Source organism: Penaeus vannamei, chromosome 15 (assembly GCF_042767895.1).
Source record: "Penaeus vannamei isolate JL-2024 chromosome 15, ASM4276789v1, whole genome shotgun sequence".
Classification (NCBI taxonomy): domain Eukaryota; kingdom Metazoa; phylum Arthropoda; class Malacostraca; order Decapoda; family Penaeidae; genus Penaeus; species Penaeus vannamei.
Window position 1 is genome coordinate 41581769 of NC_091563.1, and position 16065 is coordinate 41597833.

Consider the following 16065-nt stretch of genomic DNA (forward strand, 5'->3'; position numbering starts at 1 on the left):
TAAATCAAATTAATGGTACAGATTGAATAAGTCATGTTATAGAAAAGCCTTTTAGAAATGCAAATTAAACTTGAGAAATCAATCATCCTTACACCTTTTTTTTGTCTAGGTGTGTAGTAAAAAGTACACACTCAATCATATCCACTTTCTTATCTTTTAAATTAACGCTTAAACAGTGGCAGGGTGACCCTCAAACAGGAAAAATACCATCCGTCTCAGAGTTGAACATATCCCACCTGCCCTTTTTGACAAGGATTTTATGTTATGCCACCCACCATTTAAGGATTAAATAGTGACTAAAGCTAGGGACAAAGATAATCAATATTGCTCTTGTACTTTATTTTCTACATCACAAAGGGCAAATATAGTATTAATAGCAAGGCATGGTTGCAAGATATTTCTATAAACATTTGAATACTCACTGGGAAAGGGAAAACCAAGAAATTTTAGAAGCTTCCCCGTGACTACAGGAAATGCCTCCAAATCATGGAAAGAATGAAGAACTGAACAGGGATAGGATCATCTTTAGGTCTAACCAGCATCAAACACACACAAAAAAACATCCCTCCAAATTTCATGTAAAAAATACAAGTCAGTACAGTGAAACTATAGAATATTTCAAATAAAATAATTGTCATGAATGACTTATATGAAAGTATATACTAGTCTATTCCCTAGACTGAAATGAAAAACATTTCTTCCGATCAACATTTCTTATAAAAAATAAGCATGAGTGAAACAAAGGAATAGTAAGGAAAATCATGTGTGTATTATTTGCTACAAACCATCTATACTACATCTTTAGAAAATGTAAATTCATTTCAGTCCTGTTTCACTGCTTTTCTATTCACAGGGTGACCTACAAATATCTGAAGACAGAAAGGAATAAAAAAAATCTAAGTACAGATATATTTGTGTATGATAGTATGTATTGACTACATTTGTATTTAATACACGCACATACACTTATGTATGTCTGTAGAGATATCAAATATTCCTCCATCCATTTCCTCACATATAAATTTGCATAAAAACAAATTAGTCTCCTTCCCCAAGCATTAGGTCGTCAGACTTCAGAAAACTACAAAATAAGTGATCCTTAAAGAAAAACCATCTGCATACACATTAATCCACTGCTCCATTCAAAAGCAGAAGAAAGAGAAGAAAGGACAACATAAAGATGCATTCTGAGAATAAATGGATATTTGTTGATTTAAACTGATACAAAAATATAACAGAGAAAGTTTTAATCTTCATAGACTTTGGCTGCCTGTCTATTGTCACGGTTCTTGTTGCGTGCCATTTGTCGAGCTTTGCTGGCTGGAGATTCCCGGTTTGGTCTTTTTTGGGTTTTCCTTGCTAGCAGTGCCATTCCATGGTCCATTTGAATTGGTGGTGGTCCCAATGCAAATATGTCACGTATCTGAAAAAATAAAGACTTGTTTTACCAAATAATATTAAGCACCCTATTTGCCATTTTGCTGTCAAGACACTGGATTTAAACAAATTTTAAGTATTCACTAATTCAAATTTATGCATTCATTTTTTTCTTTTCTGTGTGCTATTTTTTTTCTGTTGGGAGACCAGAATGAGGCTACATTGATTTACCTAAATTCATATACATATCACTGAAAAAAAATCTTAATGCTTTTCCTATGTGCCAGTCAAATTTATATTAAAACATTAAAAATGTAAACGCACAAATATCTGCTTTTATATTTTGAGAAAACAAGTAATACTTAGGGGATTCGTGGTAACGAGAAAAGCAGTGCTGACAGATGAAAATGACAGAGTAACTGATGCAAGCACACAATAATAATGTATATCAATATCTTATACTGACTTGACTTACCCCAATATTGTAAGAAATGTGAACACTTATCCCTTGCCCTATGATGTGACATAAGGAAGAGTACTGCCACTTCAGTGACCAGGTATCAAGGATCAGTTCTTGGCGTTGATTTTGTGGCCCTACAAACACTGTTTCATACAGCTGTTCCCCTTCTTCCACTGTCCTCACAACATCCCTGAAAGATGCTCTCTGTTGCTTCCGGTCCTTTTTTGCTCGGAACCGGTGGGAATCTGTAGCTAATTCTAAGAGAGAAAGAAAGGAAGACTTAAATTTTCATTTGCTATCTTTTCTGAGGATCTGGCACATGTGTTCAGTTTATGTTCATAAATCTATAATCCCCCCCTCCCCCTTTTTTTTTAAGATATTGACTTATTTTCTCATAAAATGTCATATGTCCTGTCTTGCATTGAATGGAATCCACTCTAAAAATTATTTTCCTTTTCTATATTAAAATTACTCTATGTAAAACTTTGGCTACTAAGACAAACCTCAAGGAAGCATAAGAGATAATCATATTTTTTATTTGTATTTAGTGTTAAGGAGAATAAATTTTAAAAAGTACAATTGACTAAGTTGCTGAAGCATGGACTACGTAACTATTACCAAGAATTAAACTAAATCTCAATTAAAACCTGAAATAAATGGACATAATGGGTAAAATTACCTTTCAGAACGGAGCAAAGATCTGCTTCTCGATTCCAGGAGTAATCCTCATCATGTATTCGAGCGGTCTCATAAATCAAAGCTACAGCTTCGCCTGCCTGAATACGTAGATCCAAATCACTACTTCCCAGAAGATCAAACATCTCCTTTACTAATCTGGAGAAAGAGATAAGAAATCATAATAATATCAAAGAAAAAGTTTTAATCTTTCTTTACCACATTCTATTGAGATTAATCTATATCAGTTCATATACTAAGATCAAATGCCTGACAGTACACACCAAAAAGCCAATGAAACAATGATGTATATTAGTTTCAATGTAATATTGTAGGAAAGGCATGGATGGGAATAAATAACATCACATAGCCTTTAAGTTACAGGAGAGAAAAATAAGAATGCTAAAGTGGTTGGCAAATGCAACTAGATACAGTAGCATGCAAAGTCACATGTAACAGCAAAGTGCCTACAATACATATAAGTAAGACTATGTGACTGGCCATGAGTACGGGAAACAGTAGTGTTGTAGAAACTGCATTACTAAGATGGTCTACCCAAGCCTGTAGACAGCTCAGCATCCTTTTGCTAAACATCATTATTATACCATGTGATTAAATGTATGCTGATTATCACTTCTTTCAAAGGGCTGATGTCGAGAATTTAGCTCGAAAATGTTGGGGAACCACTAATATACAACATAAGGAAGATAAACTTAGTGAGGCCCATCAACATCACAGTCACCACTAACACCCAGCATTCCCTGACATTGACTGAAAGATTTCCAGGCCATGACAGCAACTGTTTCACCTATCATAAACTCTTTCATCACTTTTAAACAATAAATAGGAACAACATACTTGTTAGCCATTGTATAAATTGTTGTGGGTGACAAGAGACACAACAACAAACAGAAACCATTTAGGGCTGCTGTATGCATAGCAGACACTGCTGGAGGATGGTTGGGTAATTCTCCATTACCCTAGAGAAAAGATAGAAAAATGTATTAGAACAGTTTTTCAGTACTTTAATTTTTCAGTTAAATGTAAATGTCTTACAAGGAATAACAAAAACAAAAGTTATCATCATCTGAATACAGCTTTTCTGATCAAATAACCCAAGTCAAATCATATACTTCATCACCCATCAAAAGGAATAACAAATGTCCATTACTAAAATTGATATAAACCTGCATTATTTCAACTTTTTGAGACACAATCTGTCTGACCCTCATTTGGCATGCAATCAAGGGTTTGCAAACCATTGATATAACCTCTTCCCTTCCCAACAAATTACCTTTGGAAGTGATCCGGCAAACAGAGTATGAAGAGTGTTCATGGCAGCAGTAACATCAGCAAGATCATGGCATGCTAAGAATGCTGATAAAGCCATTGCTAATGCACCATCTTGCCGTGCTGCCACTGCAGCAGAGGGATCTGTCACCAACACTGTCAGAATCGGGTTTAGGGTCTTGAAAACCTACAGAGAACAAAAAGAATAACAAAGATTTATTTGTGTCCATACATATATTAATACAAATAAAACCATCAAATAAAAAATGAATTCTAACTTGGTAAAATACATTGAAATTAATCCATAGCCGATGGGTGGCATGTACGTACATGCCATGGCTGTTGTGGACACGAATGGCATCATATCATGCCCATTCCCGTGCCACTGGCTCGTCGGATGGAGTTTATTTTTCTCCGATAGTAGCAGCTTCGTTTATATGGTAAAGATTTTAAGCAATGGCACCTATAATGAAGGTAAACCTTCAAAATTTTAATATTTTTATAAATCATAACAAAATAAAAACTTTTAGGTGCTAAATATCGCTCGCAGACTACCAATCGAGCCAGGCGCAAACAGGAGAAACTGCCGATACGCACCACCAATCCTGTTCTTACGTTCACTTGCCAAACATTTTTACCTATCGGCACTAGGTTAATGGAACTTCCAAATATCACAGCTAGAACCATATACATAATCTTTTACTCCCATAAAGATCACACCTCACACCTTTTATAGAAAGAAAATGACAAAAACACACCTTCTCAGCTTCAGCGACAGGTGAGAGGCTAACAACCAGCGTCGTGGCCAGACGTGCTGCAGCCACTTGCTCGGGACCTCGACCCTTCCTCAATGAACGCTCCACTAAGTCGGTAATTGTCTGGTAGTTGTCAAGCAGAAATTGCGTCATCACCCTGGATGCAATCAGGTTGGGGGAGAGAGAAAAAGAATTAACATAAAACTAAAATCACTTACATACAGAATATTCATATAATGATTGAGGTATCACACGGTTTCACACCAAAATCAAAAGCAAACCTTTTCTGGAAAGCGGTTGTTAAAGCTGTTAGGGCATTGGTGCGAGTCTGAACAGACTTCTCCAAGGCTAAGTCCATTGCTTCACGCACTTTCTGCTCATAGGTCTCCATCTCCGACAGACCTTCCTCTCCTAATATAGAGAAAAAAAGATGATGCATCCTTAATGCTATTTTGTAAAACTAGGCCAAATCTTAACTAAAGGAAAAATTGTTATTCCAAAATAATTTAAGGAGATTCATTGCAAAAATAATTGCAAATAAAATTGAGATTCTTTACCTAACACAAACAAATATTTCTAAAGAGGAAAATTTCTTCTTCCATAAAACATTTTCTCTTACTGCAATTACACAATTACCAAATAATCTCAAAATAACTGGAATAAAAATTTCACTCATAATGGGGCTCGAATTGCTGATAATTTTCCACCACAAAATAATACATACCATCAGTAATCTGAGCTGTGGAGTCTGTCTTGTCACTGGTAATGCTTGCAGTATCATCATCTGCAACTGGCAATGCTGAAAACAACACAAATTTTAAGAAATTGTTAGAAAACTATTTTGGATTCCAATCACAAAGACACGTTATATTTGTACTGAAAATTAGTACATAGAAAATATGAGAGAGAAAATCTAACCATTCCTGGCCCCTTCTACAAGGAAGACAAGATATGCTCCAACTTAACAATAAAACCTTTTACTCTTCATAATACACCTTATATTTATTCAGGATTTCTTCTTATTACATTGGAATTTACAACAAGATGATGAAAAATAACAATTTTTTTCTTAATAAAGTTAAGAAACACTGAGTGTACACTAGTGCTTGCTGGTAATTATCTGGCATGTGAATCATCATCCCAACACGAGTGATTGGATGTCCACCATTGCTAATGGGTTACAGATTCAACAATCTCCATCAAAAATGAGTTAAGAAAAAGAAAGGAAGAAATATTGTGTCAGCTAAGAAGTTTGAGGGAAACATCTCCACCAGCATAAAATATTCAGAAGAGAATGGCAAAGATTCAACAACAATGGGTGTACATTATTAAGTATAGGACAAACAAGACAAATTAATTTTCCATTTCCTTAGTGCAAACAAGACATCTAGCCAACATAAGGACGCTGTAAATGAACCAATATCAACCCGAGATTAACTACATAAACTCATATGCTGTAGCTTGAGTTACATATCAGAATATCCTAAAGAACTGGCCACAGTCGTCCTCTGCTCCTAAACAAGATGAATGATGATACACCTCCAATAGCAATGCATTATAAAAGGGTCTAAGGTGGACTGCAATCATGATATCTAGCAGTTTGCTCGCCCATATAGTCTATGTGCATATCAAAATACACACACACACACACACACACAAATACAAGAAAACAGTCCATTCCCATCTGGATAAAGGATATCAAATGACAAATATACACATTTTAAGTAAAACAGCAAAAAAGCTAAATATATTAAGCAGAAGAAGAGCAAAAAAGAGAAAATAACATCGCAAAGGGGAGGCATGCAGTCTTCTCATCACACAAGTGTTCGTGTGTGCCCAGCCTACAAGCCATACATCCATCAGAGTGGCCAATTTTGTTAGCCCCGATTTTGTCAAAGAAGCAGCTGGATCCATGGGAGGGGGGGGGGGGGGGTTAACACTCAATAGCACCTGAGAGTGCACTAATGTGGCACTATCAGCCTGTTTCAGTGGCTGGAAGTAAAAACAAATTGTTCCCATAATCTGCAGTTCTTGTCTGCAGCCCTCATAAACTTTTAGTTCTTGTCTGCAGCCTACATAATCTTTCAGTTCTTGGAACTTGTATTCTATCTTTAGATAGAAAACAAACAAACAAACAAACAAACAAACACACAAACACACACACACACACACACACACACACACACACACACACACACACACACACAGATATATATATCACTTGTCTCTTCCCTCTGCTCTTTCTCCCTATTTCTTGTCCTATTCATAACTCCCCTTTTGCTTTTCAATCCCTCTTCCCTTTTCACATCCTAACTGCAAATTCCTTTCCTTTTCCACTCCCTTGTTCTCTTTCTTTCTCCCTCTCTCATATCTCATCCTATTTTTAACTCCCTTTTTCTTGTTTACTACCTCTCTCTCTCACTCTACCCTCTCTTCCTTTCCCTCCCTGATTAAGCCAGACCTTCCCCTGCTGATTGGGCGAGCATGATTTGGTTGATGAGGCTATGACTGTCCTGCTGGGGTGTCCGCATTCAAGACAATGGAACATTTCTGTGGCTGGTGTTGGAAGTCATGTTGCAGCAAGGGAGAGGAGTCATAGAAAATGTCAATGCCATCCATGAAATGAAGACAAAATCAATTATATGGAGCTTGACAAAGCATTCTACACATACTAGTGTCATCTTTACCAAGCTTCAGTCTGCATCATGTTGACACTCACAATACCATATGGCAGGCTCATTGAAACCATCCATTACATCTAAGTTCACTTTCACTTTCAATATATCCCAATCCAACAATAGTATATTACATTTCAAAGAGAGCTGATAACATCTTATTTCAGTTTGAAGCAATGTTGTCAATGCTTCCATTGTTGTGATCGTAATTTCTATCCACTTCATATAGAGCTAGGCCTATGCAATAGGTCCATCTAGCAACAATAGTAACATTTTTTGGGTCTGACTGACATTCACATATTGCATGAAATTGACATGGTCTTTGCACAATACCATATCTAAAATGCTCATATCTTTTCTAAAAACTGCCATGAAGTACTATGCCAGAAAAAAACTTGTTTAAATGTCTCTTGGATTTTGGCACAAAATATATCTCAAAAAAAGTAGAAAAGTTGTAGTACTGGCTATATGTCCAGGCTAAACCACACAAGCAGTACTGTTCTGACCTCCCCATAGGTCATGCATGTATGCATACATACATAAACTCCCCCCCCCCCCCCCACACACACACACATTTATTTTTATTCACCATAGTGATAGCCATTCCTTGCATAGGTGGTCTAATTTCAACGTAAATATAAACAGACAGTCACACAAAGAATAACCATTGTAACAAATGGAATAAAAGTAATTATTTATATTTTCTGTTTGGTCCTCAGACTAAGTGCTCCTATAATCCACTGACCAGTTACTTATCCTTGAAAACTTGTCTGAAGCAGTTCTCCCACTTTTTCAATGATGGGCAGTCAGCTTAGACCAGGCTAAATAATACATGATACAATATAGCTATTGGAACACACACATTTCTGTCCCAGGATACCAGTACCTTACTTACCCCTGCACTTTGGTAGTCATATATGCATGACAACATGATACCCTATTGCTAGTAGCTATCCCATATATATCAAAGAACCATTAAAGTTTTGAGCATACACATCTATGGAAGCTTAACACTCCTTTTACAAATAAAGTAATCTTTGCCAATAACATTTCTCTTATGAATCAATTAAGACATAGATACTTAATGTAGTGATAAATTGAGAACTAGGAACAGGAGTGTACTTTTCCTGATAACAAGTATAGGAAAATCTTTAGTACCTGACCACATAGGCAAATCATTCAATCAGTCTGTCAGCTCTGAAAAATGTCAACAAACCTCCACCGCATATATTCTTGCCAGACAGAATCTGTACACTTGACCATATATTGTCATATGAATTTTTTTTTTATTCTGCCACATATGTGAGGTTTATTGGCCTTCCTAGAGCATGAAAGGAAGAATCCTTGGTGATCACCTGGCAATGTGCCACTATTGTGTTGGACTTTGGTTGGCTCACCCTCCATCATAAATAACCCTCTATTAAAAAAAAACATGCTCACATATCACAAGTTATTCTATTTGCCACTGCCAGGTGTACTGCCGTATGTGATGATATTTTAGTGTGTAGTAGTAATTGTACATTTGCATGCATGATATTTGAGAGGTGTACAATGAAACTAGACTCAAACACACTCCTGTTATCCATCACTGGCTTAATCTTTTATTGAAGCGACTTTCACGTCACCAGGATACAGTGGATTAATATACATCTTGATGTGAGGGGCCATTCATGGGGTAAAACAGAAATGCCTAAAACTTGAGAATGAAACCCTACAAATGTACTCAGAATCAATGAAAGTCCATGGACCCAAAAACCAACTTTTGAAAGTCTACAACCTGTTCCTTCTTTCAGTAAAAATGTACAGTAACATATACCACCATAAACTTAAACCAACCCTCATGGTACTTATACTGCAATTTTTTTTTACTATTATCCTACCTAATTCCCCCCAGGGCAGATCCCTTTGGTATTTACGCAATATATCCTCACCCTTCGCCCAACCTCAGTCCCCCAACTGGTCTCCATGGTAATCCTATTCATAAAATACATTACAACTGCATACCCAAACTGACCCCCTAACCAACTGGTGTGACCATATGGAATTGACCCAAAAGTGGATGGCAGTTACAACTTTGTTTCAGAAAGAAGAAACTGAAAATTTCTCTTGTGTACAAATCACAGAACAATATGTTTCTACAAATAATTTGTTGTCTGCTATCTGCATAACCCTTTAGGTAGAACCTACAAAATCACACTCTTCTCTGGCCCTGTTATCAAATAGGAACTGACATCATGACAGGATGGAGACTAATACTTATTTCATCTGTATGGCCACAATATATATATATATATATATATATATATATATATATATATATATATATATATATATATATATATATTATATATATACATTATATATAATATATATATATATATATATATATATATATATATATATATTTATATATACACACATATGTTTATATATACATATATACATACATACATATATATATATATATATATATATATATATATATATATATATATATATATATATATATATATATATATATATATTACATATATATATATTACATATATATATATATATATATATATATATATATATATATATATATATATATATATATATATTATATATATATATATATATATATATATATATATATATATATATATATATGTATATATATATATATATGTATATATTTATTACATATATATATATTACATATATATATATTACATATATATATATATATATATATATACATATATATATATATATATATATATATATCACATATATACATATCTATATCTATATATCTATATCTATATCTATATCTATAAACATGCACTCACATATATATCCATCTTTTAATGTCCCACAATTGACACATGTGAGCAACACATTCCTCTCAGGTAATTGTCAAAGAAAGATGGTTTATGGAACTGTCAAAAAATTAGGTTATCACAAAAAATTACATATTTGTTATAAAAGCTAGAGGAACTAGAATTTTGTTTTTTCTTTTTCTATTCCTACCCTCTACAGTTTTGTAAGACAAACAGGGAATCAGGATTTTAGAAAGGGATTGATGGGAGCATACTGTGATCCTTGTGCTAAATACTAGTCAACCATCTTGGGGGATGCCATGGCGAACCAGGGGTCTCTGGTATAGGAAAATGGGCGAAATTGTCTGTAACAGGCATTCTAAATAGTGATCCAAGACTTGGAGCAGGTGATAAAGAATATGTAAATAAAGGAAAACCCAAATCTAAGATTCAATCGGAGGATTCAACCTGGCATTGTATGAAGGAATGAATCCTAATGACGTAGAAAGACTGGCATGTGAAAAAAAAACATAGCGGACCTAGGAAAAAAACAACAACTAATCAACTGTAATTTCCGAGCCAGGGCCTCCATTTGCAAGGTTTCCCTCGCTGGGAGCTCCATCCCTAAACCCCTTCCTAATCACCACCTTTCCTATCTGACGGTAAAGTGGGTTTCCTTTTGGTGATGTGTAATGGTGTGCATGGGTGGTTTGGAAGGCGATAACTCTCTAATCACCAATGGGTATGGGTAGCTACAACACGATTATTGTACTTCGCTGACTTTAGTAATATCACTGAGATTGCCATGCTCCTTCATTGTTTTGATAACTGGAAAATTGTGAAAGAATTCGGAAACACAAGTACCACTGGCAATAAACTTTGTTTCCTAAAGTCATAATGAATACTGTGACAAAAGAACTGTCAAAAAAAGTACATGATATATAACGCATAGTAAACATTTAGAATGTACATTTACTAAATAAATTTTGAAATATATATAAAAAATACAATGCCTTTTTTATGAGTGTATGTCATGAAATCAAGACTTTTTGACATATGTGCTTAGGGACTCTGACTGATATATTGTGCTCCTATTTTTTCTAACTGTGATGTACCAATTTCTTTCTCTGCTTTATATTTGACTTTCTTAGTTAGTCTCCATATAACTATTCCATTTTAGTATCATCTCATATTCATTTAAGTCTATTAAAAGATCCATTTACTTTGAATTTACTGCTAAAAATGTGGAATCATTACAAAATATGGCGGATATTACAAAATTTCACAATTACCATAAGCAAGGAACAAAAGATATTTCTGATATAAAAATAATAATGTTCATAAGTTTGCAGTAAGATAAACTACCTGACATATCCCAGTAATAAGTCACACTACCAGTGCAGAACCTGGTAGTGTGTATGCAAACACTGCAAGCAAATCAGATCACGGCAAGATGTGTCTGACACCTGTATGCAAAATATGTGTATACCAACTCTTTAAAAATTAGTCATTGGTTATTTACATCTTTTAGAATAGGAATATTTTCTTTTTTTCTTTTTTAAGACATCGCATGAAATAATATCCTGAGAATTTCTTGCTTCCACTCACCCCTTTACCTCACCATATGGCAGAATGACATTCCTTTTTGAAAGACCGTCTTCCTCATTATGCTCTGGTCTGAACAATACGCATAAAATAATGATAATTTGCTTTAATATCTTCTTAAATAGCTGCACAGGTTCTTTTGTAATTAAATCTTATGAGACTAATGGAAAGTAAAATTGCTGATGGGTTTTCAAATTTGAATTAAAATGCACAATTTCTACAAATTCATATTTACACAAAACTGAGTGAATTAACCGAAATATTTTGGTAAACGCAAAGTTAAATGATATGTTATGTTCAAGATAGCAAAGTAAATATGGTAAAAATAATACATAAGGAAAAAGACAAAAAACAAAAAGGTTTGGGTTTAAATCATGCATATTCCGTAATCAGTTCAGACGTAATAAAAAATGGAGTTTGGTCTTGCCATTCATTTGCCTTGACTCCCCTCGTGAGATATGAATTAATCCCACGCTCCAGTGAGAATTCCCCCATAGTTCAAGAACACTACTCAATATACACAAAATCTGGTTATTTTAAAAGCGCGACAACTTCAGTCTTATGTATGATATATATTCACAAGTATATCTAGATGTAATTAACACAAATGAATTAGTAATTTCCTATAGAATAGCTAAATATCCCGGATTTTATCCTATCGGATAGCTCTTTTCCACAGAATTATACGCTGGCTAAAACAAATAGGTAGAGGTTGAAGACCGCGACGCGCGTAGATAGAGGAAAATGGACACCGCCATCTTATAGAGCGGGAAAAATAGAAGGGGATAGCGTATAGTTTAAGATGCACCGGCCTTATAGTCACCGCTAAAGGACGAAAATATAACGCGCGGCCGCCTTTCAAATTCTAAGTCGATGAGCTTGTTTACCTTGCTAGGAAAAACACGACACTGACCCACGAACGCATTTTTGCGTTCGCGAACTAGTCCATGTATCATTACACGCTTGTCAAAACGATATTTGGCTAATTATCTGTGTTTGCTGGTACGCATTTATACCTTTTAAGTCTTTTAGTAATGTTATTATACTTCATTTGCATATTTTTATATTTATCTATACCCTCATATCGAATCCTGCGCATCGAGTGTTTCACACTCTTGCGCCAGCCACAGGTTGACAGCTCATCATACCGCTCATTTCGAGATTGAAAGCCGGTGAGAAATGTTGCGTTTCCAGTGTTGTGTTGATTCTGGGTTCTTTTTAAGACCTTTACAGTGGCATCGAAGAATAATTAGTAACCATCCCAGTTTTATATCTGAGCCCATCAAGAGCTCCAAAGGACGAAAAAGGTGATTAAAATCGAAGCAATACCAACAGTACAAAGAAACGAAAGTTTCACGTTTCCGGATATAAAGGTATTTGGTATATTATTTTATGGTGTGAATGCAGCTCTGTCTTGCCGTACATACTGTGGTGGAGAGAATGTGTCCTGGGGGGTGTTGGGGGGCTTGCCCCCCATCAACCCTCCCCTCGGGCAGTGCCCGAAGGGCACGCCTAGTCACGGCAATTTATATTAATATATTAGGTTGGTTTATTGGTCAACACGTTTTTGGGGGTTGGAACGTGTGAATTCCCGTAGAGTTTTATCGAAATGTGGGCTTGGTTCCCGTAATGTTTTTGATTTATTTCCTGTCAATCCGTAAACTTTAAAAGATGGCGGTTACATCCGTAGAGTTTCATTGGCCGATTTTAAGCGCTTTTTGTGCTAGTTTTACGCATTTTTGATCGTTATTCTTCTTAGTTAAGATTGTTTTACCCCATAATTTCCCTGATATACTTCATGCCCTCCCCTTCTAACGGGACTATCAAATCAAGATCGTCCATGGAGAAATGGTACTCGATCTCCTGAACGATTCATTCGCAAAAGAAACAACGCCGAAAATCGATGAAATCATAGGATTTCATGCAGAAAAACATCATTTAGGGTGCGTCGCGGTCTTCAACAATTACCAACAAATATCTATAATTTGTTCCTTCAACAGTTAAAGATGAAAGTTGAAAGAGCTACAGCAAATACTGAATTTGTACATCAAATAATGTCTTCATACTGTCGACTATAAAAGCCCTAATAGCACACTGCAAAACACAAGAAATCCGAATGATAAAATCTACGTGGACGACACTGTCTTGTGCCGTGCCGTTAACAGATGAGGATGGAGATCTACTGATAAGTCAGAAAGGAGCAAACAAAAAGGAACGAAGCAAGGTAAAATAAAAGGAATGAAGCAAGGTAAAATAAAAGGAATGAAGCAAGGTAAAATAAAAGGAACGAAGCAAGGTAAAATCAAAGGAATGAAGCAAGGTAAAATAAAAGGAACGAAGCAAGGTAAAATAAAAGGAATGAAGCAAGGTAAAATAAAAGAAATGAAGCAAGGTAAAATAAAAGGAACGAAGCAAGGTAAAATCAAAGGAATGAAGCAAGGTAAAATAAAAGGAACGAAGCAAGGTAAAATAAAAGAAATGAAGCAAGGTAAAATCAAGGTAACATCGCTACAATAAAGTACGATTTAGTAGCCAATGGTTCTGTCTGACACAAAATTCACTCTCTCGGTGACACGAGCAGGCAAGCAGAACGAGCAGGGCCAACGGGCGCTGGGCACATCCCTTCCCCCTTCTCTCGCATGCAACTGGAGCGAGTGCCAGCGAGGAACAGCTGACACGACAGACAAAGCAAGAGCAGCTGGCGGCCACTGCACACAAAAGAAGCTACTGTTTAAACACATCTTTTGCCGTTTTCCTTGTCGCAGAAGGAACTTCCTTGTTAATGAACAACATTCCCTGTCACAACTATAAAGTTAGCAAAAGAACAAAAGTTTTTTGGTACTCACCTGCAGCTGCAGCAGTAGCAGCAGCAGCAGCAGCAGCACGCTTGTTCTTCTTATCCCTCGGCATATTTCAAAGACACCCTCACTATTATGCACCTAAATTTCTAACAGATCACGACGGCAGAGTCTTGGGATTCCTAAAGTAACACCAGTAAACAGCCTGTGAAAAGATTAAGAAAGATTGTTGCCCAAATACCATACGCATTGTGTTGAGGCGCGAGACTGAATGGCTGCTCGGCTGGAATTAACACGGGCGAAGGGACTCTCGCGCGCCTGGCCAAGTTGTCGTACCTTTCGTGCGCCTTCTACGGTCTATATATGGATGATGGCTGTTTTAGATAAGGACTATGGCTGATAAGGGGTGTTTGTTAGAGTGCGTATCGAAATGATAACGACTGGGCAGGCACACATGAACCTCGTCATTTACGAAAAACGTGACATGGATTTCAAGAAATGGCGAAATCTTTGGATTCACTTTGCCATGAGATCATACTTCACTCCCGACCAATAGTATTTTATTTTCAGATGACTTAAATATCCACCAACGCATGTATCCTTTTAAAAAATGTAGGACGTACGAGCATACTCCCGCACACATTACTATGTATATTATCATACATCACCCTGATCAATGACTCAGGTTTCAAGGACATTTGCAATACTGCATTATTGCTTCCGGACATTTTCGCAAGGTTCGGCTGATTCACAGTATATATACATACGTGACCTGCAGACTTATAAGACATGTCAAACACATATACGTCTTGGCATGTCTTTTTGTGAAAATTTAAATACGAAAGTGATTGCTAGTTATTGCGTAATCTATACTGGGGCAGAGTTTTTGCTTGTGTTCTGTATAACACTGAAGCAGAATACAACTCAAAGGTAGTAAAGTTGCAAATATCAGATACTGACAGCAATTCTTTGCAGAAAGAGAGAGAAATAAAATAGTCGAAGATTACAGCATGGTTTTCATGTAGCAGACGACTACAACTCCCACATTCGTAAATGCCGAAATATTCTCAGGATAATTAAAAAATACGTAAACATACACATACCTGAATATATAATGACAATGATAATAATAATAATAATAATAATAATAATAATAATAATAATAATAATAATAATAATAATAATAATAATAATAATAATAATAATAATAATAATAATAATAATAATAATAATAATAATAATAATGTGCGTGCGTACGTGCGTGTGCACATCCGTAAATAGAGTTATTAAAGGCGATTTTGCCTTTCACCATGCCAAGGCCTTTTTGAAATGGAGGCGCCAATTCCAAAATATGTTTCTCGTGGTGCGTTCATCCATTTCCAAGACTATGCTGCCAATCTCTAAATATATAACCAACAACAGCATATTATTCCATGAGGACGAAGGAAACCAAATAATGTATGAGGATGAAATGATAATAACAATAGATAAAACGACTAAAGTACAAGATAATACCACCAAAACCCACGTGGTAAGAACGTGAGGTAACCAAAGTGGATTCATATAAAAATGTTACTGAGGTTAATAATACTAAGAAAACTATGTTGCTTTTCAGATACAATTTCC

General features: G+C 35.6%; 1 protein-coding gene across 1 annotated transcript; it reads right to left on the minus strand.

The window, feature by feature from the left end:
* Positions 1 to 324: 324 nt before the first annotated feature.
* Positions 325 to 14773, minus strand: Ifrd1 (Interferon-related developmental regulator 1). The gene is made up of 9 exons (XM_070130824.1): positions 14488 to 14773; positions 5282 to 5356; positions 4839 to 4968; positions 4561 to 4714; positions 3807 to 3989; positions 3371 to 3492; positions 2517 to 2671; positions 1853 to 2094; positions 325 to 1423 (listed from the first exon to the last, which is right to left on the minus strand). The coding sequence occupies exons 1-9, from the start codon at positions 14549 to 14551 to the stop codon at positions 1247 to 1249; spliced, it is 1302 nt and encodes a 433-aa protein (XP_069986925.1). The 5' UTR covers positions 14552 to 14773; the 3' UTR covers positions 325 to 1246.
* Positions 14774 to 16065: the final 1292 nt, after the last annotated feature.

Coding starts and splice junctions, on each gene's coding strand:
- Ifrd1 (XM_070130824.1), bottom strand. CDS start 14,551: ATGCCGAGGGATAAGAAGAACAAGCGTGCTGCTGCTGCTGCTGCTGCT. Junction 2,095..2,516: donor TCTTTGCTCCGTTCTGAAAG/GTAATTTTACCC, acceptor TTTCTCTCTTAG/AATTAGCTACAGATTCCCAC. Junction 1,424..1,852: donor ACATTTCTTACAATATTGGG/GTAAGTCAAGTC, acceptor TTATTTTTTCAG/ATACGTGACATATTTGCATT.